This window comes from Rhineura floridana, chromosome 4 (genome assembly GCF_030035675.1).
Source record: "Rhineura floridana isolate rRhiFlo1 chromosome 4, rRhiFlo1.hap2, whole genome shotgun sequence".
In the NCBI taxonomy this organism is placed as follows: Eukaryota; Metazoa; Chordata; class Lepidosauria; order Squamata; family Rhineuridae; genus Rhineura; species Rhineura floridana.
In genome coordinates this window covers 105,451,243-105,470,841 of record NC_084483.1, presented here as the reverse complement: position 1 = coordinate 105,470,841, position 19,599 = coordinate 105,451,243, and the positions used below count along the sequence as shown (strand labels likewise).

The 19,599-nt window shown below is 40.8% G+C and overlaps 1 protein-coding gene across 7 annotated transcripts in view; it reads left to right on the top strand.

Moving 5' to 3' along the window:
* The window catches only part of AHI1 (Abelson helper integration site 1), a 138,729-nt gene that overhangs the window by 92,106 nt on the left and 27,024 nt on the right, over positions 1-19,599 (top strand). For 6 of the 7 annotated variants that reach the window (XM_061623921.1, XM_061623924.1, XM_061623925.1 and 3 more), the window contains exon 20: positions 14,033-14,091. In XM_061623921.1, the coding sequence (XP_061479905.1) occupies positions 14,033-14,091 (59 nt within the window). Of the gene's footprint in view, positions 1-14,032; positions 14,092-14,186; positions 14,603-19,599 lie in introns of those variants that run through there. The other variant, XM_061623926.1, reaches the window with a different exon arrangement.

Genomic DNA, 19,599 nt, shown 5'->3' with positions numbered 1-19,599 from the left:
GAACTCACAGACTCTGGACTCCCAGCCAGGCTCTCCTCCTCACTGTGCTATACCAGCTGTAGTTTTACACAAATTGGGCAGAGGAGGTCTGCCCTCTGGCCCATCTACTCTGCCTCAGATTCTGTGTTGTACCTCCTGTTGTCACAAGCATCCCAGCCTCTTCACCGTATTTTCAATAATACTATGTGAATTGTTATAAGCAAGATGGGGCGGATGTGGGTAGCAGTGGCTAATAACAGTAGACAGATTTGTGGGAACAATGGCTAAGGAAGGGAACAAGACAATCTTGATAAGCTGATCAGAAACTCTTGGCTGACCTCATCAAGCCATAGATTAAGCAACAGGGATCAGATCCAACAACTACCCTAAGGCAGGATCTTTCATATGTCAGCCAATTTTTGCATCATATATTAATCCGTACGTCTAGATTATAGTGTCAGTAATACAATGACCATTTACAAGTTGAATAAGAAGCAAAATCCCTCCACCATCCTGTGTAGTAAATTGTTTATTTAGTTTAAATGTGAAGACTGCTAGTACCCAAAGTTAGATTATTTCCCAAGTTAGTAGGTGATGGTGGTTGTTTAATAAGAAAACATGAAAAATAATGTTTGTGTTCTTTAGCTTGCTTTCATTATTTCCCTTTCCTAATGCAAGGCCTGCTTTATGAGAGCATTTCATCATATGCTCCTATAAATTTACTTGGCGATTCTTCTGTGGGAATGCATGAACAGAAAGACTTCTACTTGGGTCTGTAACAGTAAGGGCCATGGGACAGTGAGACCTATCTGACTTGTGGGGAAGGGGTTGAAAAGTTAGTCCCTGCCCTTGTCATCCCTGAGTTTGCATGATTCTACAGAGATTTTCATATTTGTAGGAGAAATGCAATGACCTTATAAGATTACTAAGGAATCATTAAGTGGGTGTGTCAGATGCTAAATATATTTGATTCTAATCTCTAATTAAAATGTTGGCTTTTATTGCTCTTAGATTTGATATAACAGGTCTTACTTCATTATAGCTGGGAGCTCTACATTCTGGTTAAAAAAACCCTATTAATTCAGGAAGCAAAAGAGCCGGCCTCTGTGACTGAAACTATAAATGTGCATATTTTAAATCATATATGTGTTATTAGAATATTGGTGTGAGGGAGATTTTCTTCCAGTATTTCTGCCAGGGACCCTGAAATGAAGCTTGGCTCTCATATGATACTAGAGGCAAAAGGTTCTGAGGTCTAAGAAAACAGAATGCTTCACTTATTCCTTGCTGTCCAGACCACGGGTCGGGAAACTCAGGCCTAGGGGCCACATGCAGTCCTCTAGGCCTCTGTATCTGGCCCTCAGAACTCTCCCCAGACCACCCAACCTTTTCCCAGGCCGCACCCCTCACTGGCCCTGCTTCCCACCACAACCATTTTTGCTTGACTGGAATGAGTCCTTCAACTCTGATAATGCCTCTTGCTTGTCTGGATAGAGGTAGGGGAGGAGTATGTGAGTCTATGTAGAAACTGTACACTTGTACAAAAGTCAAGTTTACATTCATTATTCCACCTGCTTTTGCCTCTGGCCCTGCCCACCACTGGCATGTGGCCTTGGAGATGAAAAAGGTTCCCCATCCTGAGTGAATTTCCACTGGCTTGCTTCTGAATGGGCTCACCTAAAATTCTGCTGAGCATATTCCTGCATGCCAGGATTCTTGAGAATTGTAGCTTTCTTGGATCCCTTCTGCATTTCACAGTGGCCTTGGTGCCCCAGTTCTGTTACAGAACCTAGTGGGGCCAAGCTAATCATGAGTGGTGGAGCATTCATACTCCACACTACTTTCGACTGGTCTCATCCCTGTGCAGACATTCTAATTTAGGGGTGACTGTCCCTCCTCCCAGATTAAGGGCCTAATCACCAAGTAAATTATCCCCAAGCATTTCTTCTGCCTTGCACAAGACCCCACCAATGTTGACAGCAGCAAAAAGGGGGGAAATGAAAGTAAACACAGCACTGATGTTTTTGGAGCCCAGTATCCTGATGGGAATGCAAATCTCCCCAGACATCAGATTATTCATTTATTTATTATTTATTTACTGAAGTATTTATAAGTTGCACTTTTCATAGAAGTGTGTCAATGTGGCTTACAATTTGTTGTTATGTGCCTCCAAGTCGACTACGACTTATGGCGACCCTATGAATCAGCGACCTCCAAGAGCATCTGTCATGAACCACCCTGTTCAGATCTTGTAAGTTCAGGTCTGTGGCTTCCTTTATGGAATCAATCCATCTCTTGTTTGGCCTTCCTCTTTTTCTACTCCCTTCTGTTTTTCCCAGCATTATTATCTTTTCTAATGAATCATGTCTTCTCATGATGTGTCCAAAGTATGATAACCTCAATTTCATCATTTTAGCTTCTAGTGATAGTTCTGGTTTAATTTGTTCTAACACCCAATTATTGGTCTTTTTTGCAGTCTATGGTATGCGCAAAGCTCTCCTCCAGCACCACATTTCAAACGAGTTGATTTTTCTCTTATCTGCTTTTTTAACTGTCCAACTTTCACATCCTTACATAGAGATGAGGAATACCATGGTCTGAATGATCCTGACTTTAGTGTTCAGTGATACATCTTTGCATTTGAGGACCTTTTCTAGTTCTCTCACAGCTGCCGTCCCCAGTCCTAGCTTTCTTCTGATTTCTTGACTATTGTCTCCATTTTGGTTAATGACACTGCCAAGGTATTGATAATCCTTCACAAGTTCAATGTCCTCATTGTCAACTTTAAAGTTACATAAATCTTCTGTTGTCATTACTTTAGTTCACAATAAAATTTAAAAACGAATAAAAACATTATTAAAAAAAATAATAAAAGATAAACAAAAATTGATGAGTAGAGAAGGGGCAATAATGCCCCTCCTCAGCTGATCTACATGTGTCATCTAAGAAGGGGGCTGTGCACCTGTGTATATTTGTGTGTCCTGTGTGAGTGGATGCGAGTGTGCACTACCCCTGCTATATAGATTCTGCCTTGTGCCTCCAGAATTTATCACTGAATCTGAGGCCCTACTTTAGTAGTAAAATTAAGAGTCAAAGCAATACTTTTACAAATATACCTCCAGTAGTGTTTTGGAAACAGTGACTACATAACAATATTGTTGTCATAACCATCACATCTGCCTGCCGACAGATACCTCTTGTTCTGGGTAAGCATTGTAAGCAAAGGGTGAGTCAGTGCTAGTCAGAACACAGAAAGTTATAGCATTTTTAAAAAGCAGTATTCAACATCCACTGGAGCATTCTCCAAGATAACAATAGAAATTATCTTTTTTGAAGGATCTAACTTCACAACAATTTATCTTGGAAACAGAGAATTAGATCTTTACATAGATGTTTAATGTCTGTAAATATAGCAAGACTTCTTTTGTTCTCTAAATTTAGGTATAGCCTACTGAAATTATTTAGAATTTCAAAGCATCAAGTTTGATGTGATTGATTTGAGTACAGGGTGGTATTCAATGCTAGTCCTACTCAGGGCAGCCACGTGTGAGGGAGCAGCCTGCAGCAGCTGCAGTTCAGTAGACAAGAGGCCACATTCTGACTTTGTTGAGGCAGTGTGGTGTAGTGGTTAAGGTGCTGGACTATGACCTGGGAGACCAGGGTTCGAATCCCCACACAGCCCTGAAGCTCACTGGGTGACCTCGGGCAAGTCACTGCCTCTCAGCCTCAGAGGGAGGGAATGGTAAACCCCCTCTGAATACCGCTTACCATGAAAACCCTATTCATAGGGTCGCCATAAGTTGCGATCGACTTGAAGGCAGTCCATTTCCATTCCATGCTCCCCACCCCCCAAAAAGACTTTGTTAAAAGGAGCTTCTTTCCTGGAGGATTTCTTAACTGAGGTATTACTGGAGTATAAAAATAAAAATTGGAGTTGATTATCTGTTGCAGTTTGGGGTTAAAGGTGGGGCCTAGAGCCCAGAAGGATAAAGCCCTCCTGCTCCAGGCCATTCAGTCGACAGCTGGCAGCTGTGCTGTTCTGGCTCATACAGTGCTTGTTGAACTCGATATGCAGTTTACCATTACATCTGAAATAGTCGTGCCACACGTTTATTATTCACTCAGCAGAGGATTCTTATAAGCCAAAGAAAAAAGCTTTTTAATCACTGGATCTTAAGGACAGGAAATGGCAGCTTTCACTCATCTGACAGAATATTATTTTTCTTGTATGTTCCTGTTTATGTTTGTGGAATCACTTTCGGCCACAATTTCATGGAAATTTAATGTACTTTCTTTGGCTATCTATCCCCTCTAACTAATGTCCCATGGATTCAATTGACCTGAATTTGTCTTGAGAAAGTAATCTACTTGACTTCAGGGACTGGTCCCACAATGAGACAGAGCAAATTTCTCATTTATTGGTAACTAATTATCCCCACTAACAATTGAGGCAAAGTTTAATTTTCAAAAAATCCAAATCTATCCTTAGTGTAAGACCTATTTTAATTTTCACTTGTGGTGAATCACCCTTTACTCTTACTGCCTATCTAATTTTATACTAAAGAAGTTCTTCCTGATATTAACTATAATTTTTCTATCATTTTAAACTCAGTTCCTGTAGTAGCCTCAAAAACGTTTGAAAATTATTGCTTAACATTCAGATTCTCTTCTCAGAAATAATTATTCATTCCTTTTTCTAGTTTTCAGCCTTTCCCATATTTATAATTCTGTTCTACATGTATCTTTTAAAAACTAAAGTTTCACAAGTGAAAAAGAGACAAAGCTAAGTGATTGATAAACTGTTCTCACTTGTTCCAGACAGCAGTCAGGCAGATTAATGTAAAAGGGCTGGGAGACGAACCTTCTTGTAAGCCTACAGACGGGGCATGCTGTGTAAGCAGCTTAGTTGTCTAAAGCACTACATAAATTTTTGTCATCATAATGGAATTGTTGTAAGATTTCCATGGCACAGATGTCAGGGGAAACAAAAATGCCCCCTGGAATTTCAAATAGTAAAATCAACATCATGGCCACTTACATAGACTAGGATAAGGAGGCATATAGATTGACATAGAACTTACACTCCTGTCTACTCAAGGCATTAGCACAAACATGATTCAGGGTCACAAAGGAATTCATATCTGTTCTAGCCATGGCCACAGCTTTGTCTGTGGCTCTTAAGGGAGGTCCACTATAAGCTATAAGAAACCAGGAACTAGATTTCCAATGATGAATTCATACATTAGTTTGAAATACAGTGGACAGAATCCAGCCAAAGATAAGCATTTCTAAGTCTTATTTCAGTGGTAGAGTTCAGCATGTGTTGAATTTCAGCCATTGGAATCAGTGAGTCTTAGAAATAGCTTTACTTTGACTGGATTGTGTCGAACATGTACTGTTAAATAGCTTTGGGATTACCATATAAATGTAAGTAGTAGCTTGCCTGCTGGACAAAAGTCATGGGTGTGTGCTTGGTGCAATGTACTCCTAGCTTTCCTGAAACAAGTTTGTTCTCTTGAGGTTAAAGTAGCTGACACTGGGAAGCTGAGAGAGCTTAGAGGTTGATGGATGAGGCCTTTGGGGACATGGTATAGCATCCCATTTCTAGGGTGACAGCTCCCTAGCCATCTTGAAGAATGAGGGTCTCGGGGGAGAAGACCATCAGAGGAAGAGGAAAATGATCCCTTAGAAGGGACCTACTACTTGGGGATGAACAGATATTCCTTCATGCCAAGGAAACTCTTCCGGGGGAGGGGGCTCCTGGATGGTGGATGATTCAATCAATATGATGGGTGACCACACATTGACTTGCCCACCTGGTGTGAAGGCTACAGATGTCATGCATCTTCTACATAGCCTGATAGACTGTACTGAGGAAGAAATATAGTTGTACAGTCCTGGAAGCAAAACTTTGCTTGCTGTGTAGAAAGTTGAAAGCTAGGACCTTGAAAATTACTTCCTCTGGAATGCTGCCTGTTTCATGTGCAGAGCAATGTAGACAAGCAGAAATGAGGATGAGATAGTGGTGTTAGGACGATGGGTTTGAATTTGTTAGACACAAGGAATATTTTGAGATAAGCCAGGGCTGTAGAAAAGAAACAGTCTCCAGATTCCTCAACAGAATTGCTGTGGGTGGTGATAATGGGCCTCAAGAGGAATTTTACACAGTGAACATAGTATTGTTTAACATCTGTTTCAGGAAAACTGTTGGAAAGCATTATTAAGGATAGATTACCAAGGATCTAGAACAGGGGTGGCAAATTGGATCCAGCTGGCAAGCCAGATCTTTATCTCTTCCACACCTTCCAGGCAAAGTTTGTCAAGGTGGTGGGTCAATCACCTGATGTCACAGTGACACCAGGTAACCAGTTTTTGCCTGCATGGACAATCAGCCAATCATCGGGGCTTGTATAGTGCCATGCATGGAGCTTGGGAACCCCTGACAATTAGCTGATCATCAGGACTTCCTGTTCAGTATTATAAAAATACACACAGAAATAGGAACTAATTTGGTTGGTCCTATTTCTTAGCAGAGTTGTAAAAATACAAGCAGCAGAATGAGAATATAACCAGCCCCACCTTTCTCTATATAAATAACAACAGACACAATCTTCTTAGGTAAAAGATAAAGAACATTTACTCACAAATTCTTCATATGTTCGGAAACATAGGTTCTAGCTTAGATGAAAGAAAAATAGTCTCAGTCCATCTTAGTCTTTGGTATGGATGCTCTCAGAGAGAGCATCTGTGCCATGCGGCCTCTCTCAATGGTGGATAGATCAGCAATGGAGAATATTCAAAAATCCCCCAGGACAAAGGAAGAGGAAGTCAGGTAAGTAACCTCACCCATTAGGAAGTTACATCATGGTAAAACAGGTACATGGGATATTTCCCAAATATTCCTTAAAGTGACCATGCAATATTTGCTTATTCTAACACATCCATTGCTCCATGTGTGGCACTTTGCAAACTCCAACAGTCAGCTACAAACTCCCTTTGGCCCAGCTGCATCTTTTCCTGCGCCTCACATGACGTCAGGTGTAGGGCAGGTGAGCATGGCCTTCCTTGGCCAAAATGGTCTCATGGGGCAAAGGGGGAGGCCTGGTGGGTCTAATTAGGGCTCGGGGTTCCCCACCCCTAAAATAGAAGAAGTCTTATTGAAGCAGAACCAGCATAGCTTCTGAAAGAGTTGAGTCCTGTCTCACTAACTTTTTGGAGTTCTTTGAGCATGTCTATAAGCATATGGATAGAGGTGATCCAGCGGACACTGTGTACCTAGAACACATAACATTGTGTACTTAGATCACCTTTGGCCCTCCAGATGTTGATGCACTACAACCCCCAGCAACTCCAGCAAGCATGGCCAGGAATGATAGGAGTTGTAGTTCAGTAGCATCTGGTGGGCCAAAGGTTTCTGACACCTGATTTAGACTTTTTTAAAGCTTTTGACAAAGTACCTCACCAAAAGCTCCTGAGTACGCTTAGCAATCATGGAAGAAGAAGATTAGTAATGGGTAAAGAAACCAGAAAAGGGGAGCAGGAATAAATGAACACTTCTCTGGAGATATATAGAAAGGTTTTTTTAATTGGGACCTGTGTTTTTTAACTTGTTTATAAATGATCTAGAATTAGAAGTGAGGTAGCCAAGTTTGCTGGTGATACTAAATTCTTCGGGGTGGTTAAAAAAGGGGGGAGGAATTACAAGGAACTCCAAAAGGATCTCTCCAAACTGGGTGAATAGACAGTAAATTGGCAAGTGCAATTCAATGTAAGCAAGTGTAAAGTGATGCACACTGGGGGCAAAAAACAAAAATTCCACACAAACGCTCACATGGCCTGATGTGGCAGTGACTGACCAGAACAAGACCTTGGGGACGTCGTGGTTAGTTTGATGGATGATGTTGACCCTGTGTGCATCAGCTGTAAAAAAAGGTAAATTCCATCCTAAGGATTATTAGGAAAGGGACTGAAAATGACACTACCAATATCATAATGCCTTTATAAAAATCTATAGTGAGACCACACTTGGAATACTTTGTACAATTCAGTTTGCTCAACCTCAGAAAGGATATTGTAGAACTGGAAAATGTTCAGAAAGGTCAACCAAAATGATCAAGGGGTTGGATCATCTCCCCTATGAAGAAAGGTTACAGCTATTTAGTGCAGAAAAAAGGTTAGTAAGGAAAGACATTATAGAGGTGTGTGTTTGTGTAAGATTATGCATGGTGTGGGGAAAATGAAAATGAGGCGTTTTCCTCCACTCATAATAATAGAGCTTGGAGTCATCTAACAAAGCTGAATGTTGGAAGATTCAGGACAGACAAAAGAAAGTACCTCTTCACATAGTGCATGAAAATGGAAATGGACTGCCTTCAAGTCAATTCCAACTTATGGTGACCCTATGAATTGGGTTTTCATGGTAAGTGGTATTCAGAGGGGGTTTACCATTGCCTCCCTCTGAGGCTAGTCCTCCCCAGCTGGCTAGGGCCTGCTCAGCTTGCCACAGCTGCACAAGCCAGCCCCTTCCTTGTCTGCAACTGCCAGCTGGGGGGCAACTGGACTCCTTGGGACTATGCAGCTTGCCCACGGCTGCACAGGTGACAGGGCACTTAACCCCAGAGCCACTCACTGTGGGGGTGATCTTTAGCTGGCCCTTGACACCCAGGAGACACGAGCGGAGATTTGAACTCACAGACTCTGGACTCCAGCCAGGCTCTCCTCATAGTTAAATAAATTTGCTCCTACAAGATGTAATGATGGCCACCAGGTTTAATGGCTTTGAAAGTATTAGACAAATTCTTTCTGATAGGACAATTAGGATAATAGTATCAACAACTACTAGTCAAGATGGCTGTATTTTACCCCTGGTATCGGAGGCAGTATGCCTCTGAATACCATAAGCGGGGAGAGTGTTGTTGCACTCAGATCTTGCTTGAGGGTTTCCCATATGCATCTGTTTGGCCACTGTGAGAATAGGATGCTGGAATATATAGGCCATTGGCCTGATCCAGCAGGGTTCTTCTTATATTCTTACATTCTTATGTTGTACACCTCTTAGACTCAAATAATATGAATATATCTCTATACTATATTTTTGTAAGACATCACGCTGTCATGACACCACACAGTGTGATGTATGCGCACGGTGGCAAACGGCTTACCAAAAAACAAAAAAAGGATGGTGACCGGCAGTGCTGGGAGGCGGGGTGCAAGGGGTTAATGAGTGGGAGCAGCACCAAGGTAAGTAGTGTAGGGGCGGTTTAGTGCCTGGGGGGGCAGTTGAGGGAGCTGCCTGCTGATGGGAGCATTGGTGACTCGTGAGGGGAAGACTCGTGAAGGAGTAGCTTTGCCAACTCATGAGGGAGGAGCTTTGCCAACTTGCGGGCAGAAATAGGGTTTTGGTGAAGGTAGACAGGGTTGCCAAGTGAAGCGAGCAGGGGCAGAGCCCTTAGTTCACCAATAATCTTTTAAATTGAGTTGTGTTTTTCCTAAATCAGGCATGGTTATTATTTAGGCTTATGTCTGACAAAGAAGAACAGCGAAACAATCATAATGCCAAGACACAATTTAAACAACCTCCCAGAAGAATATAAAGAGCAAATAAGGAACAGGTTTGAGGCTTTAAACTTAGTTGATAGAGAACCAGAAGAACTATGGATTAAAGCAAGAGACATCAGGGAAGAGTGTAAAAAGACAATATCTCTAGCTAAAAGGAGAGAAAGACCTCAATGGATGACGGACAAAACTCTTAAAATGGTTCAAGAAAGAATGAGAGCAAAAACAAAAGGAGACAGAAACACGGTCAGAACCCTAAATGCAATAATACAGCAAATAGTACATAGGGACAAAGAGAAGTATTACAACAATTATTGTATAGAAATAGAAGAGGATAATAAAAAAGGTAGAACAAGAGCTTTATTCCAAAAGATTAGAGAAATTAAAGGTAAATTTAAACTGAGAGTAGGGATGTTGAGTAATCAACAGGGGAATACACTGACTGACCGAGATATAATAAAAGGGAGATGGAAGCAATACAATGAAGAACTATATAAAAGAGATGCAAGGATGACAGATTCATTCGCGGAGGAACCGTATGATGAAGAACCAGAAATCTTAGAATGCGAGGTGGAAGCTGCTCTTAAAATATTTGGAAGAAACAAAACACCAGGAATAGATGGCATACCAATAGAATTGCTACAGGTTACTGAGACTGAAGAGAGCCAGTGTGGTGTAGTGGTTAGAGTGGTGGACTACGACCTGGGAGACCAGGGTTTGAATCCCCACACAGCCATGAAGCCCACTGGGTGACCTTGGGCCAGTCACTGCCTCTCAGCCTCGAAGGAAGGCAATGGTAAACCCCCTCTGAATACCACTCACCATGAAAACCCTATTCGTAGGGTCGCCATAAGTCAGAATCAACTTGAAGGCAGTCCAACAACAACAACAAAACTGAGACTAAATCTGCCCAAATTTTGACAAAAATCTGTCAACAAATGTGGAAAACAAAACAATGGCCGATAGACTAGAAGCGTTCCATATACATCCCAATTCCAAAGAAAGGGGATCCCAAGGAATCCAGTAATTATTGAACTGCCTTAATATCCCATACAAGTAAAGTAATGCTCAAGATTCTACAACAAAGGCTCTTACCATATATGAAGTGAGAAATGCCAGATGTCCAAGCTGAATTTAGAAAGGGAAGGGGTACCAGAGATCGTATTGCAAACATACATTGGATAATAGTATGGACTAAGGAATTTTACTCTAAGGACAGAACATGCAGAAACTGATTGGCTCCCCATCAGAAAGGGTGTGAGACAGGGTTGTATTTTATCACCCTATTTATTTAATCTATGTGCAGAACATATCGCATGGAAAGCGGGATTGGACCAAGATGAAGGAAGTGTGAAAACTGGAGGGAGAAATATCAATAATTTAAGATATGCAGACGATACCATACTACTAGCAGAAACTAGTATTGATTTGAAACGAATGCTGATGAAAGTTAAAGAGGAAAGCACAAAAGCAGGACTACAATTAAACATCAACAAGACTAAAGTAATGACAACAGAAGACTTATGTAACTTTAAAGTTGACAATGAGGACATTGAACTTGTCAAGGATTATCAATACCTTGGCACAGTCATTAACCAAAATGAAGACAATAGTCAAGAAATCAGAAGAAGGCTAGGACTAGGCAGGGCAGCTATGAGAGAACTAGAAAAGGTCCTCAAATGCAAAGATGTATCACTGAACACTAAAGTCAGGATAATTCAGACCATGGTATTCCTCATCTCTATGTATGGATGTGAAAGTTGGACAGTGAAAAAAGCAGATAAGAGAAATATCAATTCGTTTGAAATGTGGTGTTGGAGGAGAGCTTTGCAGGTACCATGGACTGTGAAAAAGACCAATAATTGGGTGTTAGAACAAATTAAACCAGAACTGTCACTAGAAGCTAAAATGATGAAACTGAGGTTATCATACTTTGGATACATCATGAGAAGATATGATTAACTAGAAAAGACAATAATGCTGGGAAAAACAGAAGAGAGTAGAAAAAGAGGAAGGCCAAACAAGATGGATTGATTCCATAAAGGAAGCCACAGACCTGAACTTACAAGATCTGAACAGGGTGGTTCATGACATGCTATTGGAGGTTACTGATTCATAGGATCGCCATAAGTAGTAATTGACTTGAAGGCACATAACACACACACGCTGGCAAAGATGTTAATGGGGGGGAAATGGATAACTGGAGCACACATAACCCTATTAAGACTGAAACTTAAAGGCATTTGCAAGATTGTGGGCAAACTAGCTCTTTGAGGTGGTGCCATCTAATTACATACATAAATATATTTCAGTGTTCAAATATTTGTGAAGAAATTTCTTATGAGTGTGACTAATACCACTGGCTTAAGGTTGGCAAAGTACAGATGGAGGTTGTGCAAATTTCCCCATGGATATGTGCCAATGCACCTGAATAATTTCAACCTAAGCTTTCCCATTAGTTGAGAATCAGGGCAGCTGATGAGCAGGTATCACCCAGAGCACTTAACTGAATGGTGTGTGTGTGTGTGCGTGCGTGCGTGCGTGTGTGCACACCATTGTTGCTGCTGTCATAGACAGGAAAACAATGTAATGCGCTTGGTTCAGACAGTGAGTGCTGTTTTCAGGTTACAGCTGGCTATGGAGCATTTGCCATGGGGATGCGAATTTGGGTGGCATCCACATGGCAAAAGCAGTGTGTAGCCTTGCAGCTGATGTTTTGAAAGGAGGAGCTGTGGGCCAAAAGAAAGAAGTCAGTGGTAGCCTTCATCTCTGTGACCAGTGCAATGAAAAGATATGAATGAAGAGCCTCTGACTGGGATTGTGGACAATTAGCTTTGTTCAGATTTCTTTTCTGATTCATTCTTTTTATGAGTCAGTCATATATTGTTTTCCCAGGACAAGTGATCATGCAAGTGGTCAGCTAAATTCTCAGAGACAGGAAAGGGAAAACCCTGAAATGAAATGGCATAAATTTACATTTTTGTTGTGAGTCTACAGTAGGATCATTAGGTGGTAGATAACTACAGCATATGTCACAAAAGATTTGGGTGGTGAATTTTATCAGTGAGACTTCTTTCATCACTTGGGGATGCATAATCACTACGAACTTTAATTCTCAATCTATTTTTCTTTTGATTACATCATAAACAGTCTGGTACAGTACATTATTTATCTATTATATTTATGTTCCTCCTGTCCTCTAAGGCGCTACAGGCAAGGCACACAGTTCTTCCCTTTCCCCATGTTGTCCTCTCAACAATGCTGTGAGGCAGGTTGGTCACAGAGATAGCAATGGTTCAAGACTATCCAGTAAGGTTTCATGGCTGAGTAGGGATTGAATCTGGATCACACCAGTTTCTAGACCAGCATTCAAGAATCTCTGGCCCACCGGCCTATTAGGGATCCTAATTTGTCTTCTCCAAGCCATGCCTACCTGCCCTATGTCTGTTGTCATTTATGGCATCAGCCATGGGGCAGGTAAAGATGGTGTTCCCTGCTGAAAGTGGTCCATGTAAGCTCCACCATTCAGCTGATAGTTGGTGCCTGCAAACCCCTGAGCCTTTGCCTATGTGGTTTGATTTTAACCCACACAGGACAAGCAAAATGCTTCACCTGATGTCAGATGATTGACAGGTGTGTAGCCCTGCCCACCTATCAAAATAGCCCACAGGGGTTGGGGAGGTCAGGATCTGGCCCACCATCTGGATCCAGTTACCTATCCCTGTTGCAAGCCAACTCTGTCACAACTTTACCAAACTGGCTTTTTGTCTCTCTCTCTTTCTCATTGGCATTTAGAATTTACAGGAGTGGAGAATTGTCTTTAAAAAAAAAAAAAAGGTTTCTTTAAAGATGTTTCCTTCCTTAGAGCTTCACTCACATCGTTTACAATAAGAAAAGAAAAAAGATGAAGCCATACTTATTGAAAGGATTTGTGTGAGCTTAGTATAATAAGGCATGCAAAAGGACCCCAAATGACAAATAAATCTTTTTTTAAATGTACTATAGTGAACTGGAATAAAATAAACAGCACGACGTGTGATGCCAGGAAGTCATATGATCAAAGGGAACATACTGAATAGCTTATACTTATTCTTTCAGATAAAATGAGTAATTCAATGCAGAGGTGTTGTGATCGCTTTTGGTGGGGAAGAAAAACTTTGTGTGCATAACTCAAAGATTCAATGATGGGGAAAGGTAGTGTTGCTTTTAAATAATAGTGTCAATTCTGAGTGCTAGGAGGTATGTGGTCACTGCTTGTGCTATTTTTCCAAATCATTTGAATGGAAATACTGGATTAGCTAACCTTGTGTCAGTGAGATAAACCCTCCAACTGTTCCTGACTGAAAGATGCATAGTTGGGGCTGAAAGCAGCTGGTGCTGCTTTATTCAGGTTTTTGTGAAATGTCTTACCATCATCATGTTTTTTTAAAAAATAAAATCATTTATTAGACTGAAAGGGGATAACAAGCAAACATTTTGTAGCTTTGTCTTTTCACAGGGAGCTTCATCCCAGTAGGAAATTCTTTTTGCCGAACACCATCAGCTGGACTACACAGGGTAAGGACTTCAGAATTTTTTTCTTTTTGCATATATGTAAACTTTTAAAAATCTTTCATTAAAAGTTATCATTGCTTTCTTGTATTTCCCTTCAGTCATAAAAGAACTGCCTTCCAGAAAATCATCATCCATGTAGGCTTTCTGTGTCCTATAGTTATTTTCTGAAAACCAGAGAACAAAAGATCCAATATTATCTTTGCACAGTGTGCTTGTGATTCATTGTAATTAGGTATGCCTAGATTTTCACTCTGTATCCGTAGTATTTCTATAGATAGTTTGTTATAGAGAATACGGAAAAGAACACAACAGGGGCTTAACTTATATGTTAATTGATTGTGCTTCCAATTGAGAGAGATCATCATTAACTGAGCATTTGCAAACTGATTGTCTCATATTAAACCATTTGTGTAATAACTGGACTGAAATTTTAGTTATATTTTGGATTTTGCCTACTGTAAGATAATAAAGTATCAGAATATTGTTTGTGTTTTAGCGTTAAACAAGGTCACGTTATTTAACTGATTTGTCTCCCAAAGGTTTCCCATACCTGTCTCTTAGTTTGCTAAAAAAGAAACAATATATAACCTTGAAATTTCATACTATTGTGACAAATTTTGTTGTAGGGAGTAGGAGTTAAATTGTGTTGCAGATATTAACTCCCTTGTTCCAAGTATCCAAAGATTATACTTCCTTTATTTATTTATTTATTTATTTTCAGCTGTGAGTCCCATACAGAAGCCACCATACATTATTAATTCTCCTTCACATCTGTGTTCCTCCCGCATCATTTTCTGTTCCCTCCCTTACAAATGCTTTGGCCTCAATAAATGGCTATGTTTTTGCACCCCTGCCTTTGCTGAAATTCAGTGTTCACACACTTATGTATCACACAACCAGAGTGCCCCCTCCCCCACCATTCATTTCAGATCTAGGGAACAACTTTGCTCATCACCATCATATGCACATAATTTCCTCTGTTGTAGGCAGGGGTCTCACCCAGAATGCCATATGTGCACCAGCACCCCATATCATGCTCAACAGAGGCTCTAGATTGGAGGTGTTCTTATTTATATATATATAAAGGTTTTGTTTGTTGGTTTTCCATGCTAATTATGTGCCTGGATGAAAGCATTGTTTATATTTATTCTCTAATAGGCAAAAACCCTTGCGGTTTAAGAACATACCTATAGCCAACAGATATTTCTATCAAACGTTAAAAAGCAGAGACATTGGGCAGCTATAGTGAATGCACCAGGAGAGCAGGAGACCTGACCTCCCTGAGCTATTGTACTGCCTTACAAACTTGTCAAAATGCAAACATAATTTGGGTTGGCCTTTCACAGTTCAATCCACCTCCTGTGTAGCTTGGAAGAATTTGGCGACGTGCCTCAGAGTGGTGGCAACATCTGCCGTCTCCAAAGATGGGGTTCTTCTTACTTTTCTTCTTTTCTGTGTTACTACTGTTTCTTCCTAGAAAATTATATTCCTCCAATTATTCATCCTAGAAATCTGTGTCAAATTTATTTTTATTAACTTCAAAGCCTTTTTATCGGTCAATGTCATATGATGGTGAAGACAGCCTTTTGTGTTTCAAACTGGAGGTTACGTTCTATTTCTATTTTGGGTGCATTAACAGCTGAATCTGAAACTGCAGTTTGATGTAAAATCAGGCTGATTACCTTGCTACTTAAGCAATTACTCTAGCTGTTGGAAAAAACAAACTTAGCCTGCCCAAGACGCATGTTTTCAGCCTGCTATGCTTAAACTACTCCACTTAAGGAAAGGTGGGCATGGTCAATTAAAAACAGAGCATACCAAGAATTTTGCTAGAATATATTTCACCTCCTACTGTTTTATCTTGTGCAAAATGAGATACTCCTCATGTCCATTGGAAACTTTTCTGCACAGTCAGTGCCATTATTCCACAATTGTTTTTGGAGCTTTTTTTAGTGTTGCAAAGTATTGCTGTACTTCACATATTCACAGAAACAGAAGCAAAACAGTAAAAAAGGTTTACTATAGGAAACTTAACTAAAATTGCAAAATAAATCAAACATATTTAAAGTGACTATCTGAACTAGATCAACTGTTTTAATATTGTTGCTTCCTCTCTGCTAAAACAAGATCAGCACAGTACATGAGTTGTTTCTGTTCTATGGGCTGCTACCATATGCTCAGAGGCACATGTTACCAAATTCCTCCAAGCTACACAGGAAGTGGATTGGACTGTGAAAGACCAACACAAATGGTGTTTGCATTTTGACAAATTTGTAGGGCAGTACAATATCTCAGAGAGGAGGTCAGGTCTCCTGCTCCCCTGGTGCATTCACTATAGCTGCCCAATTTCCTTGCTTTTTAATGTTTGATAAAAATATTTGTTGCTATAGGTACGTTCTTAAACCGCAAGGTTTTTTGCCTATTCGTGAATTTCTCTGCTTTTTAATCTGGGAGGTAAGAAATGGAATCCTGTGCAAGTTTGCTCAGAAGGATTGACCATTTGCATGCTTATTGAGTTCAGTGGGATTTACTCCCCTGCAGTCATGCTTAGGATAGGTGAAACTGACCACAGGGGATGGGGAGGGGAGGAGGGGGAGGGTAGCAGGCAGGAGGGGAAGGAGTAGGGCAGGTTTGATCATTTGCATGTTTATTGAGTTCAGTGGGATTTACTCCTATGCAGTCATGCTTAGGGTATGTAAAACTGACCATGGGGAGGGAAGCCTTGAGTGGGCAGGGAAGGAAGAAGAGGGGAGGAGAGGAAGAAGGGAGATGGACGGAGAGGAGAGGAGAAGGAGGGGAAAGGCAGATCTGATCATTTGCATGCTTATTGAGTTCAGGGGGATTTACCCCTGTGCACTCATGGCTAGGATAGATAAAACTGACCATGGGGGAGGAGAGAGTAGAGGGAAGGGGGACCCGCGGGGGGAGGGGAGCAGACAGAGTGGGAGGCGGAAGGAGGGAAGGGGAGGGGGAAGGAGAGGATTGGAAAGGGGGAAGGAGTAGTGAAGGAAGGGGAAGGGAACGGGCAAAAGGGAGGTGATGGGAGGGGGAGGAGATGGCAGGTTTGATCATTTGCATGCTTATTGAGTTCATTGGGATTTACTCCCATGCAATCATGCTTTACAATGAAATGGACTGCCTTCAAGTTGATTCCTACTTACGGTGACCCTATGAATAAGGTTTTCATGGTAACTGGTATTCAGAGTTGGTTTACCATTGTGTTCCTTTGAGGCTGAGAGGCAGTGACTGGCCCAAGGTCATCCCATGAGCTTCATGGCTATGTGGAGATTTGAACCCTGGACTCCCAGGACCTGGGGGTGGGACAGGGAGGGGAGGAATGGGGAGGGGAGGGGGATTGGAGGAGGTTGGATGGGTGGGCACTGGGCAGAGGGAAAGCCCCTTTCCTTTCCAAAAGGAAAATATTGTGAACAGTATCATTCTTTTTCAGGGTTCCCCCAACTTTTTATTCTACAGCAGACACATATAGCCTCCCACACAAATTTAAACCAAAGCTGTCCCTGGCCACATCCACAGCAGATATTTATTCCACTTTAGATAGTCATGGTCTCCCCCAAAGAATCCTGGGAAGTGTAGTTAATGAAGGGTTCTGAGAGTTGCTAGGAGATGCCCTGTTCCCCTCACAGAGCTTTAATCAGAGCTGCTGACTGTCAAACCACTCTGGCCAGTGGAGCTCTGTCAGCGTAATAGGAGTCTTGTCTCAGCACCGTTCACATACTACGCTTCCCAGGATTCTTTGGGGGAAGATGACTGTCTCAAGTGAAATAAAGATCTTGTGTGGTTGTGGCCCCCTGATTCGGCAAGCCCAGCAGCTGTGAGTCTGGGTTTTAGAACACTGACAGTTGGTTCTTACTGAGCATGCCTGACATTATCATTGAGTTCATGGCAACATTTCTTGAATTAATTAAAAAACAGGCAGGCATATTTTAAACTTTTAAACTGCAGAAGATGAAGGTCAGAGGATGGGGCAAGGTCAGTAATAGGATCCCAGGTACTCTGTGAACATGACTGATTTTTAATTGATTTCAACAGATATGAGAGCTCGGACCAAAAAAAGTCCAAAAGGGCTCTGGGTTTCTCTCTCTCTCTTTTTACACTTTGAACTGCCAATTCTCTCTGACTGTTTTGTGTATCACCATGAAAATTGAGAGGGTTGTTAAGGAAGTGTTTCTGAGTTCAGAACTATAGGTTTTGTAAGGTTTTGTTTTGAAATGAACTTATGGGAAGGCTCAGAATGGCATGGGGGGTATTTTCAATTTAACATTGCGGAATGCGAAAAATCCATGCCAACTATAGTATACAGCCACTCTTGTGGCTGTATAACAAGCTGTCTTTCCTCAGTTAGTACTGCAAGTAATTTTTTCGCTACATTGGCCCATAAATTCTTGACTGAGAATTATTTTCTGGTATGTCAGTCCAGAATAGCTTAAACCAAAGAGGGAAAGCAGATATGGGAAATCCATTATGGAATTAGTTAAACTAATTGTTTTATGGTAGTGGTAAAAAATGTTCTAACAGTATGTAAATTGACATCCTTTAAAGTTGAAAGTAAAGTGTTGCTGATTAAAGAAGAATGGATCAAGATAGTTTTGGACTAATCTTAGCAGTTGAATTATTTCACCTACTTTTAAATTCATCCCTTTTTAAAAAAAAATCCCTGCAAGCTTTTTCGAAGCAGCTGTGTTTGCGTTTCTTTTTTGTGTTTGTACATTGCAGAACTCAGGAAAGTGCATCCTGGCACAGCTTTTCCTCTAGGCAGATTATAGATTCCCATGCTCATTAAATGCTTGAAGGACTGTAATCAAATCAGGATCATAGTCCTCTGAAAACCCAGGAAAGCAAAAGTGGTAGCACCAGCAGTAATTTAATGATCTATGCCATAAAAAGACCAACACATGACCATAGTTTACTTACTTCTTACATCTATTAGATTTTAACACTTTTGCTCCTTTTTCTTACCAATTGTTTATAATTGGGATTTTTTCCCACTACAAAATATAGGATAAAGCCTGATGTTAGATGGGCGTCCTGTCAGTGTGAGCTCATTTATTTTAGGTTAAATGACTGACAACTCAGTACTTTATCTCTATATTTATCTGTATTTAAAGGGGATAAGATTGGTTTGTCAGAGCTGTTGTGAGGATGAACGAATAAAGTACTGTCAAAAGAACTTAATATTTCTATTTAAATTATACAGCCACAAGAGTGGCTGTTTACTATAGCCAGTGTGGATTTTTCACTTTCCGCAATATTAAATTGAAAATACCCCCATGCCATTCTGATGCTTCCCATAAGCTCATTTCAAAACAAAACCTTACAAAACTTATAGTCCTAAACTCAGAAATGCTTCCTTAACAATCCTCTCAATTTTCATGGTGATAAACAAAAGAGTCAGAAAGAATTGAGAGTTCAAAGTCTAAAGAGAGAGAGAGAAAAACCAGACCCCTTTTGGACTTTTTTCTCTGATTCCCATAATCTGTTGAAATTCATTAA